The 24,828-nt window shown below is 37.6% G+C and overlaps 1 protein-coding gene across 7 annotated transcripts in view; it reads right to left on the bottom strand.

Moving 5' to 3' along the window:
• The window catches only part of LOC150088264 (ralBP1-associated Eps domain-containing protein 1-like), a 791,977-nt gene that overhangs the window by 462,987 nt on the left and 304,162 nt on the right, over positions 1 to 24,828 (bottom strand). For all 7 annotated transcript variants that reach the window (XM_090369416.1, XM_090369413.1, XM_090369418.1 and 4 more), the window contains exon 10: positions 17,974 to 18,074. In XM_090369416.1, the coding sequence (XP_090225542.1) occupies positions 17,974 to 18,074 (101 nt within the window). The remainder of the gene's footprint in view (positions 1 to 17,973; positions 18,075 to 24,828) is intronic.

Raw genomic sequence — 24,828 nt, 5'->3', positions numbered from 1 at the left:
GGGGTGGAGGGGATCTATCGAGTTATATTAAGAGAGGCAGCAAAGGAAGTAAGCAAACCTTAGCCATAATTATGAGAGCACCCTTGAATTCAGGGGAAGTCCCCACGGACTGGAGAAGTGCAAATGTATCCCCAATTCACAACGAGGGATCAGAGGGTAACAAGAATTACAGAGTTTAGTTTAACTTCTGTTCTGGGGAAAGTAATGGAGTCGCTGGTTAAAGAAGAAATGCGGGATCATGTAGACAAAACTGCAGTTATAGTTCAGACACTGCATGGGTTTGTTATGGAGAAATCATGCTTGATCAATTTGACTGGATACTACGATGTGCTCACAAAGGAATTGGATGCAAAAAATAATTCTGATATGATATACTTCGATTTCAGGAAAGCTTTTGATAGCGTTGCACATATAAGGCTGCTGTACAAATTGAAGCAGTTTGGCATTAAGGGAAAGTTGCTATTATGGATAAGGATGGTTGAGGCAGAAAACACAGAGTGGTATTCAATGGACACCGTTTGTCGTGGACTAATGTTATTAGTGGAGTCCCCCAGGGTTCAGTGTTGGGACCATGTAGGTTTTCTACATTTACCAATGATATTGATTGAGGTATATCAGGCTTAATGTCCAAATCTGCAGATGACAGAAAGGTTGGCAGGGCTTTTAATGACACCTGACACAGGATCTAGAAAAGTTGGGAAGAAGCTGAGAGGTGGCACCTGAAGTTTCACATTGACAAATACAAAATACTGTATATTGGTAGCAGTAACTGCAGAGTAATGTACCAACTGTGTAGTACTACACTCGGGGTAGTGGAAAATGAAAAAGATCTAGTGGTAATTGTGCCATCAGATATGAAGTTTCCAGAGCAACTCATGGGGCCTTGTCAATGATATAGGTCTGGAAGCCTTGTTTTAGGAAGGATGTAGAGCTGCTGGACCAGGTACAGAGAACAGCAATGGGATTGGTGAGGGAAAACAAAGGGTTGCTCTTAAGAAGAAAGGTTCTGCAAATTGTAGCGTCTCAAGACTAGGCACTTGCAAAGTGATCTGACTCAGGTGCATAAGGCCTTGAATGGTTTGAGCATGCTCAATGTTGAAGGGATTCATTCCTCTTGCTCAGATTATGCACTTAAAGGGGCATAAATTAAAAAATTGAGGAAAGACAGTTGTAAAATATATGTGTGGAAGTTTGTCTTTAGCGATCAAGTGGCTGTTTACTGGTCAAGCTTCTATCTGTTGTGGAAATTGATAGCTTGAATAAATTCAGGGAAAAACGGATCAAACTTTTGGAGTGAATGGATAGATGAAATGGGAAGTGTTTTTTTTTTTTTTTTTTTTTTTTTTGCTATATAAGCTTGCTTTCTTGCAGCATATGCCTCTACTAATGCTAATATTTATTTTTTTTCTTTTTAGAAAGCGTTTCAAATGAAGTTGACCTTTGCTGATTAGAGTAAACATTTTTCTCAATATTGTCACTATTTACAATTAAAGACCCAGCAGCTGAATTAAACATGCCTCTGTATTTTTGACTTCATCATTCTTTTTTGTTCTAATAATAAAATGATCCATTTTGAGGGCAATTTGTACTAGTTCGATTAAAATTTTACAGTTGTTGCAAACTTGAAAAGTGTTTCACTTGATAACATCCTTTCTGAAAAATACACTGAAGATTCATAACGAAAACTTAGTTGAAAGTCTTGACACTCTTGCTTACAGAGAATAAAATTCCCCTTATCTTTGCTTCACAACTAACTACGAATTATGTCAATATAAAATTAAGCTATCTGTTAATCCTTCTGTCAGTGATGGTCAAATTGATGATCGTATACCAGAAAATCAAATGAGATGCCAGTGAGCAAAAGATTGAACAATCCGTTCATAGCCAATGCACATATTTCATAACATCCCCTCCACTCACTGTCCCTTGTCACACCGCTTGTCACAAGTGGCCATAGTATTTGTTGCAATGTGCACAATTCTTGCTAAGGATCTGTACGAATGCATTTAATATTTTCTATTCTGTTTCATAAAAAAAAAAAAAAAAAAAAAAAAGGCTGGTAGCAACCTGCAGTTTGAAAAACACTGATCTAAAGGAACAGGTTTGCAACTCCACACATACCTGAGTGACTACTGATTTCAATTTCCTTACTTTCTGCTCTACTAGATCTTTCTGACATCTCTGAAATTATTAGGGTCACAAGAATGGGTGAGATGCAAACCTGTTCCTTTTGTTCATTTATAAATTTATTTCACTACCTTCATTAGCTATCTTTATCTCCTAACTGGGTTTCATCGCATCAGACATTAATTTAAACTCAACTGGAACTTAATTTCTATAATAGGCTATTTTATTTCATTAACCTTTTATATAATTTACTGAATGCAAAATACAGGTCTCTTTCTCCACTTGAGGATGCCACTTTCCCCTCCCGCTCACACCATACTGCATATTGCAATATGTGCTGCTCATTGTTGCTCTGCTTGGAAATAATTATGTATAATGTTTTTCCTTTTCTGCATTGCATTTCCATTTTAGCATTTTATCTTCAAATTGGTTCTTTGTTGGTTAAACAATAATAAGTATTTCATACAATAATGCTATAGTTATTCAGTATCCAATTTGCCTAACCATTAATTCCAAATTCTAAATTTAACTCATTATGTGTACATATTATCACCTGCAAAATGGTATTATAGCAATAGAGGACCTGCATATTGCACCTCTCAGCCCATCTGCTCAACCTTTCCAGGATCTGGAAAGGTTGAGCAGATGGGCTGAGAGGTGGCAAATGAAGTTTAACATTGACAAATGTAAAGTACTACATATGGGAAACAGTAACCCCAGATCAACATATCAACTCTGTGGTACTACGCTGACAGTGGTAGAGAATGAAAAGGACCTGGGGGTAATTGTGCAGACAGATATGAAGTTCTCTGAGCAGTGCAGATGAGCTGCAAGAGTAGCTCATGGTGTCTTGTCAATGATATACAGGAATTTTTCTAGCAGGGACAGGGATGTGATTATTCCCTTGTATAAGGCATTGGTCAAGCCACACCTTGAGTACTGTATACAGGTCTGGAGGCCTCATTTCAAGAAGGATGTAGAGCTGATGGAACGAGTACAGAGAAGGGCAACAAGATTAGTGAATGGAACAAAGGGTTGCTCTTACTAAGAAAGGCTTAAGTTTTGCAAATTATAGAGCCTGGAGACTAGGCATCGGCGAGGTGATCTGATAGAGGTGTATAAGGCTTTGAATGGCTTGAGCATGCTCAATGCCGATGGGATTCTTCCTCTTGCTCAGAATAATCACCTGAGAGGGCATAAATTCAAATTGAGGAAGGACGGATGTCGGATAGATGTGCGGAAATTTGCCTTTAGCCAGCGGGCAGTTGGTTTGTGGAATAGACTCCCATCGCTTGTTGTTGAAGTTGATAGCCTAAACAAATTTAAGGCTCAGCTGGACAGGTATTTCGAACGAACGGAGGGGTGAAATGGGAGTAGTGGTTGGTTTTTTTTTTTTGGCTGATCCTGAATAAGCTTGCTTTCTTGCATCATATGCCTCTACTAATGCTAATGCTAATTGTTGGTTTCCCTCACACTCTATAGGTGAGTTTCATCCTGATACTCAAGTCCTTTCCCTCCCTCATACAATACCAATACATATAAAGGGTGGCCCATAATTAAGGAAACATGTCAGATAGTAGATAACATTGTTTTCAAATATATATTTTAATTAATGCTAGAAAAACAGAAAGGAAATATATAAACTTAAAAAAAAAAAAAAAAAAAACTTTCACAACATCTGTTCAATACTGTTGCCATTTCTGCCTTTACAAAACTATAGTCTTTTGGGGATAGATCGACACATAGAAAGGCATAATTGCTCAGAAATATTCTCAAATTCTCTAACTACTGACTGCTGATGCACCAGCAGAGACCTGTGCTTATTAGTAAATACTTTATCATTTAAGAATCCCCACAAAAAGCAATCCATAGTGTTAAATCTGGGAAGCACAGTAGCCATTTAATGGAACACTGCCATCCAATCCATCGATCTGGGAACTTTACACCTAAAATTTATGGGCAATTTTTGCATAGCAAGGTGGTGCTTCATCCTGCATGAATAAAAAAAAAAAAGCAATGTTGAAATTTAATTTTAGATTGTATTAATGGAATGATTTTGTCATTTAATATTCTGAGGTAACCTTCTCCTGTCACAGTTCCTTCAAAAGAAAAAAGGTCCAAGAACACCTGTCCAAATTCTAGTGCAGACCATCAAGCTATGGGCATTTAAATCTTTGTTAAAAAATAAATGGGGATTGTTAAGAGAGTAATAAACATAGTTATGGAAATTAACAGTTCCATTTAGTTTAAATGTGGTTTCAATAGTCCACAAAACATTGTCAACGATAATTTGGTTTGTAACACTTGCGGCCAAAAATCTTTCAGCAAATTTCAATCTGCTATCTGAATCAAGCCCATTGAAACTTTGTAGCAATAAGGGATGCTAACTCTTGTATTTAACTTTCTATTTAATTTTTTGATTCTATTTAACCTTGTTTTGGGTATTTTAAGTTCCAAACTTTGCTTTCTTTGAGGTTTTTCCAGACTTCTTTTCATATTGCCTCTTACAAGTTCCAAACTAGCAGATGTTTTTGGGAAGACTGCTGTACACTGCACTCACTTCATTAAACTTCTTCACAATTTGCATTATGGTCTTTTTTGTAGGTGGTTTATGGCCAAAAAATTTCTTGAACTGGAAAGCAACTTCTGTAGTATTTTCATATTTTACATGTAACTTTACAATTTTGATCCATCCTTTTCATATGTTCAAATTATTCGGAAAAACCATAAAAAAAGTTATAAACTATTTTTCGAATAACTTATACATACAGTCGGTCCTCGTATAACACGTGTTTGCATTACACGAATTCGATCATACACGATTTATAAATAGGGGAACGTTATCTTATATAACACGAACCGAATTCGCTTATACACGATTCGCCTTTGTGTTTACAAGAAATGGCAGTCGAACGCGGAATCACCCCAACAGAACGCAACACGATAGGAATAAAGAAGATTCTGAAAATGTATTTATGTGTTTTATATCAGTGAAGGGGAAACACATTTCACCATAATAACGTAAAAACCAACACAATTCCAGCTATCGATATAATCGCAAATGCAATTAGATGGAGTTTACTACCAGTTTATAACAGGTTCCACTAGCAGAAACGCAACTGGAAATTGTTTTTATTGTTTTATGGTAGTAACCCCTAGAAATGTGCTTTAGTAAAATGTGAGGTGCTAATAGCGTATCTCTGCCTTTATGGTGTTGTTTATTCAGTTGCTACACCCGCGCAGCTTTGTTTATGTGTATCAAGTGTGCCTCCTCGTTTTGTAATTGTGCTTTATTCCCTAAAAATGAGTAAAATACTTAAAAGGTGTGAAAAGGAAACGTCCTGGTGAAGACACTGCAGATTCAGAGAGAAAAAGAAAAGCAATATCGATTAACAGAGGCGGACTGGGTCAAAAATTCTTACCCGGGAAAATTTATAGTGGCCTCACACTACGGTTTATGGCCAAAATCACACCAGCCTCCGGCCCACCGTGGTTTCCCCCGTAAGGCTTATGGCCAGTCCGCTTCTGTCAATAGAGAAAAAATATGAAATTGTGAAACACTTTGAGCGGAATGAAAGACCATGTGATATTGCACGTGCTACAGACCTAAATGAGGCAACACCGAGAATTACAAAGAATGCAGAGGAAATAAAAACAACTTTCATAGCGGGAACAACTCAAAGTGTAATTAAAATCCATTAGATTAAGACACAAAGAATTGGAAGAGATGGAACGGCTGTCATCTCTTTGGATAGAAAATCAAACAAAAAGCAAGTTTGCTTACGATAGAAGCAAAAGCATTAGCAATATTTTATTACGACTTACGTATTATAATTTATACTTACGTATTATAAAATACGTAAGTATTTTATTACGACTATTTTATTTAATATAATAAATTTTTTACGAATAAAATACGTATTTTATTCGTAAAAAATACTTTTTTAGTATTAAAAAATACTAAAAATACTTTATTATAATATAATATTATTTTTATTACGTATTTTAATCGTTATAAAATACGTAAGTATTTTATAACGATTAAAATTACCCGATTATTTATTGTGTTTGGTAATGTTTTGGTTCCAAATGTGTGTTCAATCTTGGGTGGTCGGCACCTAACCCCACTTTTCCCACAGGGCCTGTTGTTTATATTGCATGATTTTGCATTGCACGAGGATTTCTAGGAATGCAACTATCGTGCTATACGAGGACAGACTGTATCTGCATCAGCAGTTATTCAAAATAATTTCCCCACTTATTATTTTAATTCCTCAGTATATAAGGGCCACTGTTATTCAAATCTATTTTATCTGTGGTGTAATGATTCTACAGTGACTGTTGCCATGTTGCCTTCCAATGAGATGAGGCTCAATGGTTGGTCTGTTTTAATTTTTCTAGCTTAGCAGTAATAGTTATGTTGTTTTGGTGAATTTTCACTTTCCTCTTTTTTTTATTATAGTGATATTTCATGTAATTTAGCTTTGGTGCCATCAAGGGGAAATTGCTATATTTATTTTAATTAGCAATTATTCTAAATTATATTAAGAAGGTATTCCTTCTAGAACACCCTTACTTTTGATTTAGCTCCCCTTCCTTTCTCTTTGTGAGAGCTATGGTAGTGATTTCCTTTGTATTTGCTCCTTACCTAGTTTGCTATATACTGATTACATATTTAATTTATATTATATTTGGCCAACATGGGGTTGGAAATGTTTTGCCCACCTACATTTTTCTTACTATCCTTTTGTATTTTCTTTTATTTTCTTTACTTTTCATTTAATTTAAATTTAACATAACAATTTAACTACTACCACATAACATTGCATGCTATATGGTAGTAACGATATGCAAATGTTGCTCTTATTTAACTTTGTTTTCTGTTAGCAGCTTTGCACTGCTTCGTAAGTGCTCTATCTGTTGTATTTGTATTTTAATTTTTCAAAATTAAAATACCACAGAGTAATGGGCACACCATTACTTGAATAATGGGCCAGCATTACTCAAATCTACTCTCAAATGCATTGGTTACTTTAATTGTCAGCTGTGATACCATTACTCTGAAACACAGGAGGAGGTGAACAAAATTATAGCAAATCCGAAAGTGCCGTCCCTGGGCCTACAAGCAGAAACTCCCAAGAAAAAAGGACCAAGCATTGTAATCTTTAATACAGGAAATGACCTATCCCCAACACAATTGCAAGGTGAGATATATCGCAAAAACCTGCAGCAGGCATTCCCGGATACGGACCCATCGAATCTGATAATACCCAGATATCAGACAAAACCCAGAAATAATAACTCAGCTAACTTGGTGGTAGAATTAGCTCCCAGAGCGTGGAAAGTACTAAGGCAGCAGGCAAGAATCTACATCGATTGGGGCAGTCATCGCTTCAGAGAGCACGTGGCTGTTCCAAAGTGTTTTCGATGCTGCCGATTTGGCCACACCACACACACACGTGTACCCAACCGCAAACTTCTCCAACCCGTGGGCACTGCGCAGAAGTAGGCCACAATTACAATTCCTGCCCAAACAAAACCGCTCCACCAGTGTGCGCAAACTGCAAAGCCCTAAAGTTGCCAGCAGACCACTCTGTCAGAGACAGTAACTGTCCCGTGTACTTAAAAGCCAAAAGCACTCAACAACAAAGAACAGATTATGGGAACTCTTTGTAAATATAAAGATTCTAACACAGTGAAATTTGCATAGCATAATGCACAACGGGCAATTGCAGTCACTGCGCAACTAAAGAAAAAGGTAGACGAGGACAACCTTGACATCCTCTTCCTACAGTGAAATTTGCACAGCATAATGCACAACGGGCAATTGCAGTCACTGCGCAACTAAAGAAAAAGGTAGACGAGGACAACCTTGACATCCTCTTCCTCCAGGAACCCTACACACACAAGAAAGAGGTGAGAGGATACCCACTCACGTACAAAATTGTACAACATAACGGCAATACCCCCTGGGCTGCCCTGGTCGTCTGCAACCCTGACCTCATGGTTACTAAAATAACCCACTTTTGCAACGAATGGGCTGCCTGTGCCCAGATCATCTCTCCATTGGGAGAATTTTATACCATATCATTATACTGCCGACCTGGCGAAGATATTTTCCCTGCAACCCAATACCTGAAAAATGTCCTCCACGAGCTCCCTAATACTAAAATAATCGTCTGTGCAGATGCAAACTGCAGGTCACCAGCCTGGCACAGTACAACTCCTGATCGACGAGGAACTGCCAATGGACAGCGCCTGGAAGAATTCCTGACCAACAGCAGCTTCACAGTATTGAATCAGCCAAATAATCTACCAACCTTCTCAAGTACTCTTTGGGAGGCAACAACAGTCATAAGCCTAGCCACTCGCTCCACAGCAGGATACATATCCTCATGGAAGGTCAGAGAGGACTGGACAACCTCTGACCATAGAGTAATAACTTTCCAGATGCACCGTGCCCTCAATAGACCACCCACACCCAGAACAATCCTCAACAGAGCCAAGGCAAACGGAACAATTTCGGGAGGCACTGACATACTCTGTTGAAGCATTCGACAGCACAAACCTCACCCCAGACCAGCATCAGCGTGCTATAGTAAGTCTAATCACAGAGGCTTCAAACATAGCTATAAAAAGAAAGAAACCATCTGCAGGTTCAGTCCCATGGTGGTGCCCTGAGCTTCAGAGACTGTGGAATGAAGTAAATACACGCCATAAAAGCTTCCAGCGAGCGAGAAGATCCTGGCCAGCGGCAGACGTAGAAGTCCTCAGACAACAATACCTTGAGGTCAGAAACAAATACACAGCCCTAATAAGAACCCGGAAAAAATGTTCATGGGAGACACTAGTCTCAACAACAGGAAATAAGGACCCCTGGGGGGTTGTATACAAAGTGGCAACTAATAAATTACCAAAAGGAGAAGTAATATCTTCAACAAAGACACCCGATGGCCACTATACCACATCCTGGCACCAATCTATAGACAATATTCTGAATACCACCTTCCAGAAACTGCCCTCAGACCACACTCCTGAGCAACTTCTGCTCTGTGAGGAAAATACTAACTACTGCCCAGCACATCGGGAGGACCCGTTCACACTTGAAGACCTCCATCTGGCAACAACAAAAATAAGAAATAAGCGAACACCCGGCGAAGACTACCTGGAGCCAGAAATTGTAAAAAAGACCGTGGAATATATCCCAACAACTATATTAAACTTATATAACCACTGCCTATCTGCAGGATATTTTCCCCATGATTGGAGAGCAGCACGAATTAGACTAATATTGAAGAACCCGAAGAAACCACAGGAACTCCCGGAGTCATACAGACCCATAGCCCTACTGCCAGTACTAAGTAAATTGTATGAACACCTACTACACAGCAGGATACAAGCTCACTACCAAGAACCAGCCTCCCCTCTCCCAAGCAATCTGGCTTTCGACGAGGATCTTCCACCGTGGATGCCCTGGAACGTATAATAAATGCAGCTACACACAGCAATAGTATATACTTCCTTATTATCTCCATCGACTTTGCCGGGGCATTTGACTCACTTTGGTGGCCAAGTGTCCTTGGCAGACTCCAGGAGGCAAACATTCCAGCAACTTATACCAATGCATCAAAACCTATCTTTCGGACAGAAGGATCTCAGTATCTACACCCTATAGCCAACTCACCTGGCCAGTGTTCCGGGGATGCCCACAGGGATCAGTCCTGGGGCCTCTCTTCTGGAACTTGGTGTTGGACGGCTTCCTCAACCAGGATCTAAACGGAGCAGATGCTCAAGCCTTCGCAGATGACCTGGTCCTGATGCTGGAGGCGGACAATCGTGCACAACTTGAGGCTATTGCAAACAGGGCCATAGATACCCTCCAAGAATGGTCAAAAAATCATCACTTAAGAATATCACCTTATTAGACATCCTCAATACTTTTAAAAGGCTCCCTTGATATCAGGAGGCCACCTCAGATAAAAATAGAAGGAAAAACCATAAAACTGACCACGGAATTAAAATACCTAAGAATCATCTTTGACAAAAATCTTTCATTCACCCCACACCTCGTATATCTACAAAAAAAGATCAAACACTACTCAGCCCTCATAGCAAGAGTCTCGCGAAAGGATTGGGGGTTAAGGAAAAGAACCCTGATCTTCTTTTAAAAGGCTTTCTTCATTCCAGCCATCAGCTATGCAGCAGGGATCTGGTTTAAAAAAGCAACCACGGCAGTCAATAAAAGAAAGCTAGAAACGATACAGCGCAGCATCTTACTCACTGTCTCCAGAGCATGCTGCACGGTCAGCTCACATGCACTGCAGGCCCTTGTAGGGCTCCTACCCTTGGACCTGGAGATTGTCCGCTGTGGCATGCTATATCAACTATCAAGAGGGAACAGTGTAACTTGCATTGGCTTCGCCACAGACCCGACCAACAACAGCAACGCAGAAAAGAAACGACTAACCAAATATCTTCAACAAACCTGGCAGTCCCGATGGGCGGACTCAACTAAAGGTGAGATAACCCGGAAGTTCATCCTGGACATTACCCAAGTGTATCCCGAACAGCCAAACTGGTTCTCACTGGGGCTCTACACCACCTTTCTTCTAACAGGGCATGGCTCCTTTAATGCCAAGCTGTCAACTTTTGGCATCAGGGATTCCCCATTATGCCACTGCGGAGAAAACCAAACATGGTCACACCTAATGCACGATTGTCCCCTCTTTGAGGACATCAGATGTCATTTCATCACAAAGATACGCTTTAATCCGAAGGAACGGGAGCACCTTATATTACATGAGGAGGAGCACTACAAGGCCCTCTCGTGCTTTGCACATGAGCTGTTTACCCGGCTAAGGGCAATGACCCAACCTCCCCAGGCCTGATGCAGGACCATGACCAAACTGGATGAGACCTTGATCCCATGACCAACGCCAGCATTCAACCGATCTGTGAACAAGTCAGTAGAGACCTTGTACCTGGATGTACCTCCTGGTGGGACCAGTGTTGTGATGCTGTCCTGAACTTGCTGGCCTAGCCACTACTCTGCAAACAGGCTGCAAACACGCCCTATTGGCGATCTGTGCCGGCTCCCTTGTCCGGCCCTTTCTATCCTACCCTGGCAGGGGGGTGGAGACTCATACTGTTTCCTCCCCCCACGCCACCCCCATTCTTCCTTCTGGCAGGGCATGGGCATGCCCTGCTGACACCAAATTGAGGCCTCCTACTCTATTGGCCTTATCCTTCCTCATTTAACCCCCCAGTCTTCATATTCCCCCCTCTCTATCTTTACACAAGCGAATTCCCCCCCACACATAAATTCAATGAATCCAATAATCCATACACTTTTAAATCTCTGGCCTTCCCAGTGAACTGGTACACCCACAATAAAAGGAATGCGGAGATGGGGGAAACCCCTGGTGCCGTTAGACACTGAAAACACTTACACTTACTCTGATTATTGCCTTGTTGCCTTCAGATGATATGGGGCTTAGTGATCAGTCTCCTTCCAGTTTTCTTTCTATATATTTCTTAAGTGGCTTGTCAATTAGCTGCCATTCTTAATTTACATATTTAATTTGCATTCTACGTATATAAAAAACAACACTGTTGAGTTTCGCATGTCCGCCATGTAGTATATGTAAGTATATGAATCTAAGGGATCGCTAATGCCACTGTAATACAATTAAACATTATGCAATTGCTAATTAATAAATGATATGGTATTCTATGGTACACTATACCATAGTATAATTATGGTATAGTATATTAGCTATAATTATATGCTAACTATCTTTGTAAATAACTACAGCAGAACTGGTAAGATGATGACAGTTCAAAACGAAATGGTCATGTTACTAAGAAATAATAATAAAACCAAAAGTGATAAGTTATTATCACTTTTGATTTTATGTATCCTAAGGAGATCCAGTTACTTGCTTTGCATTCATATATCATATGTATCCAATATCCATCAATAAAAACAGAAGTAATTAGTATGATATTAAAAGTTTCTGTGCACTTCATACCAGCATGATGTACACCTAATAATAACATTAATAGAGGGAAAAGCCGACTGGACTAGCCGGGTGGGTAAAGTTCTTGCCTGGCAACCCAAAGGTTGCGGGCTCGAATCTCGCCTTGGGCTTGGATCAAAGTACTGCAAAAACCTTGGGAGGTGCACTATGGCCACAGAAGCCGATGCACCAACAACTACAAAAAAAAAAAAAAAAAAAAAATAGAGGGGAAAGACTAATTTACTAGTAATCAGTCTTCCCTTCCATTGAAAATGTTGAGGGATTACAAAGAATTAAATTTAGGGGAAATGATTAATTTAATTGTTTAGTACAGTGGTTTTCAAGCTTTTTTTAATAACGGCACCCCCTAAGTAATTTATTTTATTTTGCGACACCTCTACTCAACAACAATATAATTATAAAAATTACATCATAACACAAATTATATGTATACAGTATATAATAATTTTATTCTTTATATAGAGGTACTAAGTAAACATCAATTATAGATCACCACAAAATTGAAAAGATACTGTACACCTTTTTATAATGAAATAAACATATAAATTAAAAAAATAATAATAATAAGTTTAGTAACTTAAACCCAAAATTACATGGCACCCCCTGAAATGTTGTTGCAGCACCCCGGTTGAAAACCACAGGTTTAGTAGTATAAAGGAGCAGACCAATGATTAGTAAAAACTATTAAATGATTCAATTAATAACTAGCTCTGAATGTTTATTTCTATACAATTTCCACATATTTCCCTGTAAATTATGATATACATTATTTTTCGATTATGTATGCTATTAACATCATTACTAGGCTTATGCAAACCGAAGTTCCCAGAAATGTTTAAGCCTATAATAATTACTTATAGAAGTAATTAATGCTTATTAATGGGGACCAATCCAAACAGTGAACTAATTTGTAAAGAAGGTAATTAGAAGGTAAAGAAGGAACTTTGTTGCTGAAGAACTGTAACAATAATTGATCACTTTTATTTATTATTTTTTTTATCATTACTATTATTTCTTTTTAACCAACTGTTTCTTTTTAAGGTGAAATTTTTTTTTTCAACTATCATCATTATCCTGTCAGACCCTTTATGTTCCCCCCACCCTTTATTATTTACAAAGATGATCAACTAACAACTATACCATTTTATCTATCAGTCATTATTATTTTACATGGTCATTATTATTCGTTTCTAGCTTTGTTTGTCCTATATCTATTTCTATTTTGTGGTTGGTTTATTCTATCATATTTGTGATATTTCAAACTTTTTTTTTTTTGGTTAGACACAGGTCAGGTGGTGCTGCTCTAAATTTATTATTTATTAGTTTATAACTTTGAGTATGTTTGCCTTATATTTAATAATTTCAAAATTTTTTAGATTCATATGCTTTCCGTTCTCCTTCCTCTATACTTCTGTCCTTGTTTATTCATTCATTTCTTCACTCTTTTATCATATTGCCTCTATATTACTTATTATATATATATATATATATATATTTTTTTTTTTTTATATAAATATATATATATATTTATACAAATATAAAAGAATATAAAAAAGACAGAAGTGAAGAAATACAGAAAAGAGTAAAGAGATGAAAAATAGAAATTATGGTGTATATATATATATATATATATTAAAAAAAATTAAATTATACATAAATATATACAAATAAACAAAAAGGATAAATATGTTGTCATATATTGCAACCCTGGTCTAGTTATCGAGAGTTAACCATCAGAATTGCATGAAAAAAAAAAAATAATAAAAACAACAACAAACAGAGCCTTTGTTTGTAACCTAAAGCACATGCCAAAGCAAAGTGCAATTAAAAAAATGGGGAAACAAAGAATTTAATAAAATTAAGAATTTGAAACATAAAAGATAAAGGCCAAAAGGATATAATTATGAGGGGAATATATAATGCTGGCATGTGGTTCGTGGTTGACTCAACAGAGGAACAAAAGGAAAATATACGGACAAGGCAGTAAAAAAACTTAACACACCAACATCATACCCAATGTGACTAGGTCAACCTCAACCTTGGGTTGACCTAGTTGTGCTCCATTAAAATATTTCATACAATTCACATCCCACCCATCTTCCAGAACAAATGTAAGTAAGCAGATTTCATAAAAAAATTATCTATGACTATATACTTTTATAGATTAATATATATTTCAGTACATTAATCTGAAAGAATGATGTGAAATGTTTCATATCTGGATACATTTTTACATACTTTTATACACATTTTATTAAAAAAAAAAAAAAAGGACCCACACCTAAAAAAAAAATCCAAGTGTGCCCTACAATTAGGGAATTCCCGGTATCATCATCATCAGCCATTTTCAATCCACTGCAGGATGAAGGCCTCTCCAGCAACTTTCCAGTTCCTTCTGTTTTGTGCAATGGCCACCATTTACAACCCACGAACTCATGAATTTCATCTATCCATCTCCACCTTTGTCTTCCAGGATTTTTTTCAAGCTCCTTTTGGGTACCATTCTGTTATTTTCTTAGTCCATCTGTCATCATGTCTTCGAGCTATGTGTCCTGCCCAAGACCATTTTAGTTCTTTAGTTTTGATTAGAATGTCCTTTACTTGAGTTTTCTACCTAATCCATGTGTTTCTCTTCTTATCTAACAGTCTGATTCCCAATATAATTTGTTCCATTCTTCGCTGTGTAGTTCTCAGCTTCTCTTCCAATCTTTTGGCGAGTGCCAAAAGTCACTGCCATAAGTTAAGGTGGGGAGTATACAATGGTTCATTATTTTACGTTTCAGTCAAACTGGGATATTGCTCTTCAGTATATGACTATATTTCCTGAATGCTATCCATCCAACATTTATTCTTCTCTTGACTTCCAGCCATTTATCATTATTACAGCTAATAACTTGTCCCAGATAAGTATATGACTCCACCTTTTCAATTACTGCTCCTCCAATCATTGTGCCCCTTTCTGTGGCATACTTGTTCATCATTACTTTTGTTTTAGCCATATTCAACTTTAGTCCAAAATCCTTACTAACTGTGCATCACTGATTAAGATTTTCCTCTAATTCTTTGGGATCACGGCTTATGACCACAATGTCATCTGCAAATCGTAAATGGTTTAGGTACTCCCAATTCACATTGACTCCTTTCTGCGACCAGTCTAATCTTCTGAAAGCTTCCTCAAGGGCAGCAGTAAACAGCTTTGGAGATGTTGTGTCTCCTTGTTGAACTCCTTTCTCGATTTTAAATTTCCTACTGTTTTTGTCTAGTCTAATAAAGGAGGTAGCGTTCTCATATATTTTCTTCAAAATCATAATATATGGGTTATCTATGCCTTGTCTTTCCAGTGCCCGAAACATTGCCTTATGCTGTATGGAGTCAAATGTCTTTTCATAATCTACAAATGCCAGGCATAATGGTGTTTTATATTCATTTGCTTTCTCCATTAGCTGTGATATTACGTGAAGGTGATCCATAGTTGAGAATCCTGTCCTAAAGCCAGCTTGCTCTTTCGGTTGATTCTTATCAAGTATTCTTTCTAACCTGTTAGTGACCCTTGTGAACAATTTGTAGATGTGGGATAACAAGCTAATTGGTCTATCATTTCCAATTTCTGATTTATCTCCTTTCTTATGCAGCAAAACTATGATTGCATTATTCCACTGCTTAGGCATCATACCTTTTCTAATGCACTTTGTGAAGATCCTTGCCAGTTTTTGTGTTATGTCTCTTCCTCCCAATTTTAACAACTCTACAGTAACTTCATCTTCTCCAGGGGCTTTCTGATTCTTCATTTTCTTCAATGCATGTTCTACCTCATCAGGAAGAATATCGGGTATGTCGTATGTGTTGCTAATTTGCGATCCACTTCCCAACTGCTGGCATCATTCCCTCACTCATTGTATAATTCTCTATAGTAGTCTTCTGCTTTTTGAATTATGCCTTCTCTGCTATTTATAAGTACACCATCACTATTCTTCAGTTTCAGTATCATTTGTCTTTTTGTATTGCTGCTCATGGCTGCTGATTTAAATCCTTTGTTTTCCCTTAATGCTTGTTCTACTTTTCTTATGTTAAATCTTCTTATGTTCTCTCTGAGTCTCTTTCTAATGGCTTTGCATAACTCAGTATACTCAATTTTCTCCCTGTCAGTGTTTTTCTTGCTCTTCATTTGTCGTCTTTGGTTCATCATGACAAGTGTTTCTTGACTAATTTTTTCTTCTTTGGATTTCTGTTTCCCTATAGGTTTCTTGGGCTTTATCACTTTCAGAAAGTTGTAATATTCCTCGTCGATATCTTGGTCCTGAGCAGTCTGCAGAAGCTCAAACTTGTTCTTAAGTTTCAGTACATACTGCTTTTTCTCGTCTTCTGTTATCTCAAAGACCTTTGTATTATTTACTCGAGTCAGTTTTTTCCTTTCCTTTCCTTTCCTTTCCTACATCTATATCAATTGTGCATCTTACCATTCTGTGATCATTTCCAACATTTACCTTATTCAGGAAGGTAACATCATTCTTCTGTTAGTGACGATTAAGTCGATTTCATTAGTTGTTAATCCTTTTGGACTCTTCCAAGTCCACTTTCTGTTCATCCTTTTCTTGAAAAAAGTGTTCATTACTGACAATCCTTGAGATTCTGCAAATTCCACAAGTCTTTCACCTCTTTCCCCAATTCCAAAATTTCCTATATTTCCCCTTTCTGCACTGTTTTGTCTTTTTCCAACCTTAGCATTTGAAGTCCCCCATAATGATAGTGTAGTGGGTTTTCTGCTCATCTAGAAAACTCTCAATTTTGGTGTACATTTCTTCAACCTCTTCATCATCGTGGCTCGATGTTGGCGCATAAATCATTATAACCTTTCACTTGTACCTCTTAGAAATCCTAAGTATTAGTCTTGACACCCTTGGTGATGTATTTTTGAATTCCAAAATGTTGTTTTTTTTAAATCTTTATGGACCAGAAACCCAACTTCACCTTCACTCCTTTCACTGTTTCCATTGATGTACAGCAGATTTCCACTTGATAAACTTATAAACGATTCATTTCTTCTTGTTTCAGCCAAACCGATGAATCCAGTTCACATTTTATAATTCCTTTTCCAGCTCTAATATCCTGTCTTCACCGATGAGCGATCTTACGTTGTAACAGGCCAAGTTCAGTTTCTGTGCATGGCAGCCTGGTTGTACCCAGAGATAGCACTCTCTGCTTCCACTCTGATCCTCTCGCTGCCGTAAGGGAAGGGGGGGGTTGAAAGCTGCTGGGGACTGAGGGCCCTTTGTTTTGTTGTGCTGGAGGGTTTGGTCTTTTCCTCTTCACGCTGACTGGGCATCTTGAAGAGAACCACTCTACACGTTCGTTGCCATCTAAGTGACATAACAGGGCTTACTATTGAGAAGGTGTGCATGAGTGGATTTTAGGCCAACCGGACTTCTCCTAAATCTTCTGTAATAGAAAGATATTGGATCCATCAGTGTTTTAGACTGAGTGTCTGATAACACACAGAATACCTGTTCGCCTCTAAGCCCCCATTCCTCGTATAGCCAACAAAAAATATAAAAATTGTTTGGTTAATGTGAGCTTTAAATGAGATTTTATTAGGGCATCGGTTTTGGCTACCAAAGTTGATAGATATAATTAAGTTTTAAATTAGCATTTTTTCCCTTTTTTTTTTTACTTAATCCTATACTTACATTTCATAATAATTATAGCATAACACATACAAAATAAAGTTTGGTACCATGTAAAATTACAATTTTGGCTAAAGTATTATAAGAAAATTAAATAAGTAATTAAATCTTAATGAGAATCTTACCTCTTTATTTTGTGGAGACACCAATTCTGCTGGAGAACCTTGTTTTGGACTCCCAGATGGCTGAACTTGCTGAGTCTGAATAGCTGAGAAAGGTGGGCCATCTGTAATATATTGTAACAATTTATAAAGAAAAAAAGACCTCAGTTATCACTAATAACTCCAAGGAATGCAAAAGTTTCAAAACTACTTTTTAAAAAAAAATAATAAAAATAAATTAAACGTTAAACCAAAGTAAGAATAACCAATTTATAAATTCAATCAACAGACTTCTGTATTTAACGTGAGCTAAAAAAAAAAAAAAAAAAAAACCCTGAATGTAAATAAGCGTGTCAGTCTGGTTTGAGTTGACTATTTAGAATAAGTGTTTCAAGCAAGTTCCCAAATTTTGCACTACATTCTAATTACTCTTTCCAATCCTCTCCCGCTTTACTCTCAGTTATTACAAGATTATCTAGTTCACTGCCAGAGTTGAATTCACCTTTGGCATTACCCTCGCTGAATAACTCTTCATGTGTGAATGTAGATGCAAAATGTTCATTTAGTTTGTTAGCTACTTGAGCAGGATCATCAACAGTTGACCCATCGATATCAAGTGGACCAATCTGATTCATCCCCTTCCTTCTAGAGTTAACATAAGTAAAGAACTCTTTGCTGTTTTTCTTTGCATCCCTTGCCAAAGATTTCTCGTAATCTGCCTTCGCCTGCCTAACCTCCTTTGTAACTTGGTTACAAATCAACTTGTTATCATAGGCTTCTGTATCATGTGTTAATTTGTATGTATCCCATGCATTTTTCTTGTCTGCCATATGTCTCATTAGTTCATCTGACATCCATTTAGGTATAAACCTTGAACAATATTTCTTAGTGGTATGTAAAGCCTAGTAGCTTCCAAGATAAGTTCTTTGAATGCTTCCCATTTTGAATTTGCTGTTGGTAACATCATCAGTTGGTCCCACTGTATACAATTTAAATACTGTCTCAGTCCATCGTAGTCGCCTTTACGGAAGCAATAACCCTTCCCTTTACCCCTAATGGTAGTTACCTCTTTGAGTAAATCCCACTTCAGCACACTGTGATCACTGTCACCTAGTGGTTCATTTATCTGCAGATTCTTAATGCATGAAGAATCACTACTGATAATCAAATCAAGAGTATTACTCCGTCTAGTTGCCTCCCGAACATGGATGTAGAAAACAATCACCCAGTAAATCCACAAAAGCTTTGCTAGTGTGTGAGTGACCAGGCCCCAAATCCAGTCAATATCTGGGAAATTAAAATCCCCATTATAAGACTCTCTGATTTACTGGCCCACTCTATTTCCCTGTACAGTTTCTCATTATACTCATCAGAGTCATTAGGCCTATAGCACACTCCTACTCTCAATTTTGATCTCCCAATGCTTATGTCACACCAAACTGACTCGACACTGCACTGTCCAGTGATGTCAACTGGCTTCACTTCCTTGGATTTTATGTGTTTTTTAACTAATAGCATAACCGCTCCTCCCTTCCTATCCTGTCTATCCTTTCTGTAGACATACTCCCCAAATTCCAGTTCTGCATTCCTTATATTTGTGTGACACCACGTCTCTGAAATCCCAACAATATCTGCCTTTGATGTTTTGAGCAATACCTCAAATTCATCAAATTTATTTACTAAACTCCTAGCATTGGTGTACACTCAAGTATACATGCACCTGTTTCTATTCTTAGCTACCCTAACACAACCCATGTGTTTACTTGTACTGCAATGACTCCCAGCAGTCTCTGAAATATCCTGCATCTTGTTTTTCAGGCTTCTGCTCATTCCAATAGAAGCAGTGCAAGAATCTCTTTCACCTCTGCCAGTGGCTACTGTTAATCTATTAGTCTTTGTCTCCCCCCAAGCTAGCAGTTTTCCAACCCCCCTAACACTGCCTCGATAGCATCAGTAAATATTCTTTCGCCCTTTCTATTTAAGTGTATCCCATTCCTATAGAAGCAGTCTCTCCTGTTAACAAGTACAGTCCAGGCTGAAAAAAATTCTGCCCCTTGAGCCTTGCACAATTTTTCCAGGGCTGAATTGATCGACAAGGCTCTCATCATATACTCCCTCCTATCGTGTCTGGGCAGAACTGCAGACACTTTCAAATTCAACCATAATTTAGACCATTAGATGGAATGGTCTAAATTAGGTTACAAATCAACTTAGGTTACAAATTTATAGAATATAATTATGTGTAAATATTTTCAAGTCATAGTGCACAAAATAAGCAAATTTACTGAAAATCCAGCAATATGTGTTAATTTATTCGTAATGGAACATGAATATAATAAAAATAAAAATATATATTAATATATTTACATTAAAAAAAAAATGAATATAAAAAGTTAATTCAAACAGAACCAGAATTAAGATTCTGCAGATAAAGACCAAGTGGATGAATTGATGTGAGCTTTACTTAAAAATGTAACTACTGTCAAGGTAAAAGGGAAGAGCACTGGCTTTTATAAAGTGACTACAGTGGTTTCAGATAGTTTTAAAATTCTATGCACTGATGAAGATACCAACAACAAATTATAAATGGGAAGCATTCAGGAATGTACTCATAGAAGCTATTAGGCTTTTTATATCAACTAAGAGATACTGTTCAAGGCTTTGCCCTAAATGGATATCAGATGTACTAACGAGACTCATAGCAAAGAAAAAGAATCTACTGGATACTGCTAAATTATCAAGTAATAGGTAATACAGATGCCTACAGTACATATAAACAGCATGCAAGTCACTAAGTAGTTTTAGGCCAGGAAACACAAATTATGGGAAGTCTCTGGCAAGAATGCAAATAATATCAGCAGAAACTTCTTTACTTACTAGAAGGAATAGTATGAATCACGTTGGCCCACTTGATATTAATTGTTTAAATGTTGATGATCTTGCCCAGCTTGATAAAAAACTGAATAGGTATTCTGAATCTACATTCATGCAAATGAAGAATTTTATAAGGATGGAGATGCCAGCAGTGTATCAAATTCCAAGTGAAGGCTGAATGATATTGTGATAACTGTGAGAAAAGTAGAAGAGAAGAGAGGCAGCAAAAAAAGAGGTCAGCAAATCCTTAGCCATAATTATGAGAGCATCGCTAGGATCAGGGGAGGAACAAAACAGAATTTTATGTTCAGAAATAAATTGTGCACATAAATTCATTGCAACTCCAAACACTAAAATTGCAATGCAGCAATTGCAATGTAGTTATACAGAAAGCTGATAAGGGAGGGGAATGCCAGAAGTTTATCAAACTCTAACAGGGAGCTGGTTGGTTATTGGAAGTTTAATGGCGCATCAGCATCTAAGGCTATCATGCGCCAAATAACAGGGAGCTAAGTGATTTTGTGATAACTGAGAGCAAAGTGGAGGAGAAATTGCTGAAGTTAAACATAAAAAAGGCACCTGGAATCTATCCAGTTATAATGAAGACAGCAGCAAGGGAAGTAAGCATACCCTTAGCCATAATTATGAGAGCATCTTTAGAGTCAGATGAGATCCCCATGGACTGGAGATCTGCAAATACATCTCCAATTCACAAAGGGGGTTCAAAGGGCGACACAAATAATTACAGACCTGTTATTACAGACCATTTTAATTTCTCTTCTGGGGAAAATAATGGAGTCACTGGTTAAAGAGGTGATACAGGATCACCTAGACAAGACAGCAGCAATAGTTCAGACACAGCATGGGTTTGTTAAGGGGAAGTCGTCTGACCAATTTTATTGGATACTACGATGTGGTCACAAAGGAACTGGATGCAAAAAATAATTTTTGCATCACAGACTTGGATTTCAAGAAAGCTTTTGATACTGTTTCACATAGAAGACAGCTGTACAAATTGGAGCGGTATGGAATTAAGGGCAAGTTACTGCAATGGATAAAGGGACAGTTGAGTGGGAGACGGCAGAGAGTGGCAATAAATGGATACTGCTCTACGTGGACTAATATTATTAGCGGAGTCCTTCAGGGTTCGGTGCTGGGACCATTGTTGTTTTGTGTATTTATCAATGATATCGATGAAGGTATATATATCAGGCTTAATGTACAAGTTTGCAGATGATACAAAGGTTGGCAGGGTTGGTAAAGACAGTAAAGTGGCAACTGAAGTTTAACATTGACAAATGCAAAATACTGCATATGGATAGTAGTAACCCAAGAGAAACGTACCGATTCTGTGGTACTACACTCAGGGAGGTGGAGAATGAAAAAGACTTGGTTGTAATTGTGCAGTCAGATATGAAGTTCTCTGAGCAGTGCAGAGGGGTTGCCAGAGTAGATTAAGGAGTTTTGTCAATGATATATAAATTTTGATAGCAGAGACAAGGAGGTGATTATCCCGTTGTATAAGGAAATGGTCAGTTCACACCTTGAGTACTGTATTCAAGTCTTGAGGGCTCATTTTAGGAAGGATGTAGAGTTGCTAGAATGAGTACAGAGAAGGGCAACAAGACTGGAGAGAGGAAAAAAGGGGGTGCCTTATGAGGAAAGGCTTAAGTTCGGCAAGTTGCAGCATCTGGAGACTGAGGTCTATAAGGCCTTGAATGGTTTCAGCAGGCTCAATGCTGATGGGATACTTCCGCAGCTCAGACTAAGAACCTGAGAGGAACACAGATTCAAATTGAGAAAAACAGTTGTAGAATAGAATCAGTTGTAGAATCATTGGAACAGACTTCCATCTGTTGTTGTGGAAGTAGATAGCTTAAGTAAATTTAAGGCTGAACTAAAACATTTGGAGTGAACAGATGAGTGAAATGGAAAGTTTTTTTTTTTTTTTTTTTTTTTTTTTGTCTGATGCTGTATAAGCTTGCTTTTTTGCATCATATGCCTCAACAATGCTAACGCTAATGTAATGCTAATAAGAGTGGGATTTAGGTCCAACAAAGAAGGGAGAAATATTACAAAATTAAAATCTGGTGCTAGCTAAAAATAAATATTGATACATAATCAGGTATTTGTTCAGGGGACTACATCTGATCATGTATCAAACAGTGCATGCATTTCTAATTTGTGGAAGAAAACAAAATTTAAAAATATAAAAATAAGTGAGAGCAAATTGGAGAAAAAAGCAGCAGAACTTCCGCAAAAATATGGACAAGATAGTCCCAAGACAGTGTATGTTGTAAAACATAAGAAATGAAAGTAAATTAAGAAGTAAAATAATAATGAAATTAAAATAAGTGCTTACAGTGTGTAACTTAGATGCAATAATAGGTGTTTATAAGGGAGAAATAGAAAATGGTGCGATTTAATAAAATTTGGCAGAATTTGTATAGGAATGTAAAATTAGAAGATTTATATATAATATAAAATGCACTTTTAGAGCATAAACAATTAATTAATTAATAAATAATTAAATGGCTTTTTTGTATAAGGCACGGGAGTTAAGTAAAATTTAATGTAATAGTATTATGTAATATAATGAGGTTAAATTTATATACAGGGTTTCTCAAAAATATTGGTACAAACGTTTAGGGGAGGTAGGTAACATCTAAAAGAATGTGAATCGTATAGGAACTCATAACCGAAAACGTCACGGGAAAGTAGTAGCAGAGGCACAAGAAGCAGAAATGACACAAGACAGTAATTAGTGTTAAACATTTATTTGACATAATATTAACAATGGAGTATGAGATGGATGCATTTCATGATGTTACAACAGATGCTCGAAGTATGCCCCACGAGACGCAACGCATGAGTGACACTGACACATTAGCATTACTAGAGGCATATGATGCAAGAAAATGAGCAGCATCGGCCAAAAAAAACACCACTTCCATTTCACTCCTCCGTTCGTTCGAAATACCTGTCCAGCTGAGCTTTAAATTTATTTAGGATATCAACTTCCACAAGGGATGGAAGTCTGTTCCACCAACCAACTACCCACTGGCTAAAGGCAAATTTCCGCACATCGATCCTACATCTGTCTTTCCTCAATCAAAATTTATGCCCTCGCAGGTGATTATTCTGAGCAAGAGGAAGAGTTATCAGCATTGAGCATGCTTAAACCAATCAACGCTTATTACACCTCTATCAGATCACCTCGCCGGTGCCTAGTCTCCAGACAGTGTAATTTGCAAAATTTAAGCCTTTCTTCGTAAGAGCAACATTTTTTCCATTCACTAATCTTGTTGCCCTTCTCTGTACTCGTTCCAGCAGCTCTACACATCCTTCTTGAAATGAGGCCTCCAGACCAGTATACAGTACTCAAGGTGTGGCCTAACAATTGCCTTATACAAGGGAATAATCACCTCCTTATCCTGCTAGAAAAATTCCTGTATATCAGTGACAAGACACCATGACCTACTCTTGCAGCCCATCTGCACTGCTCAGAGAACTTCATATCTGCCTGCACAATTACCCCTAGGTCCTTTTCATTCTCTACCACTGTCAGCGTGGTACCACAGAGTTGATACATTGCTCAGGGGTTACTGTTTCCCATATGTAGTACTTTACATTTGTCAATGTTAAACTTCATTTGCCACCTCTCAGCCCATCTGCTCAACCTTGCCAGATCCCACTGCAGCAGCATACTGTCAGCAGTGTCCTTAACAACCTTGCCAACCTCCGTATCGTCTGCAAACTTGGACATTAAGCTTGATATACAATAATCAATATCATTTATAAATACAGAAAACAATAATGGACCCAACACTGAACTCTGAGGGACTACACTAATAATATTAGTCCATGATGAGCAGTGTCCATTGATTACCACTCTCTGTCTTCTCCCACTCAATCATCCCATTATTCATAGCAGCAATTTTCCTCCAATGCCACACGGCTCCAATTTGTGCAGCAGTCTTCGATGTGCAACAGTATCAAAAGCTT

The sequence above is a fragment of the Mastigoproctus giganteus genome, chromosome 3 (assembly GCF_048544385.1).
Source record: "Mastigoproctus giganteus isolate SK-2022 chromosome 3, ASM4854438v1, whole genome shotgun sequence".
Taxonomy (NCBI): Eukaryota; Metazoa; Arthropoda; class Arachnida; order Uropygi; family Thelyphonidae; genus Mastigoproctus; species Mastigoproctus giganteus.
The sequence above is the reverse complement of the archived record's forward strand: the minus strand, read 5'-3'. Positions and strand labels throughout refer to the sequence as shown.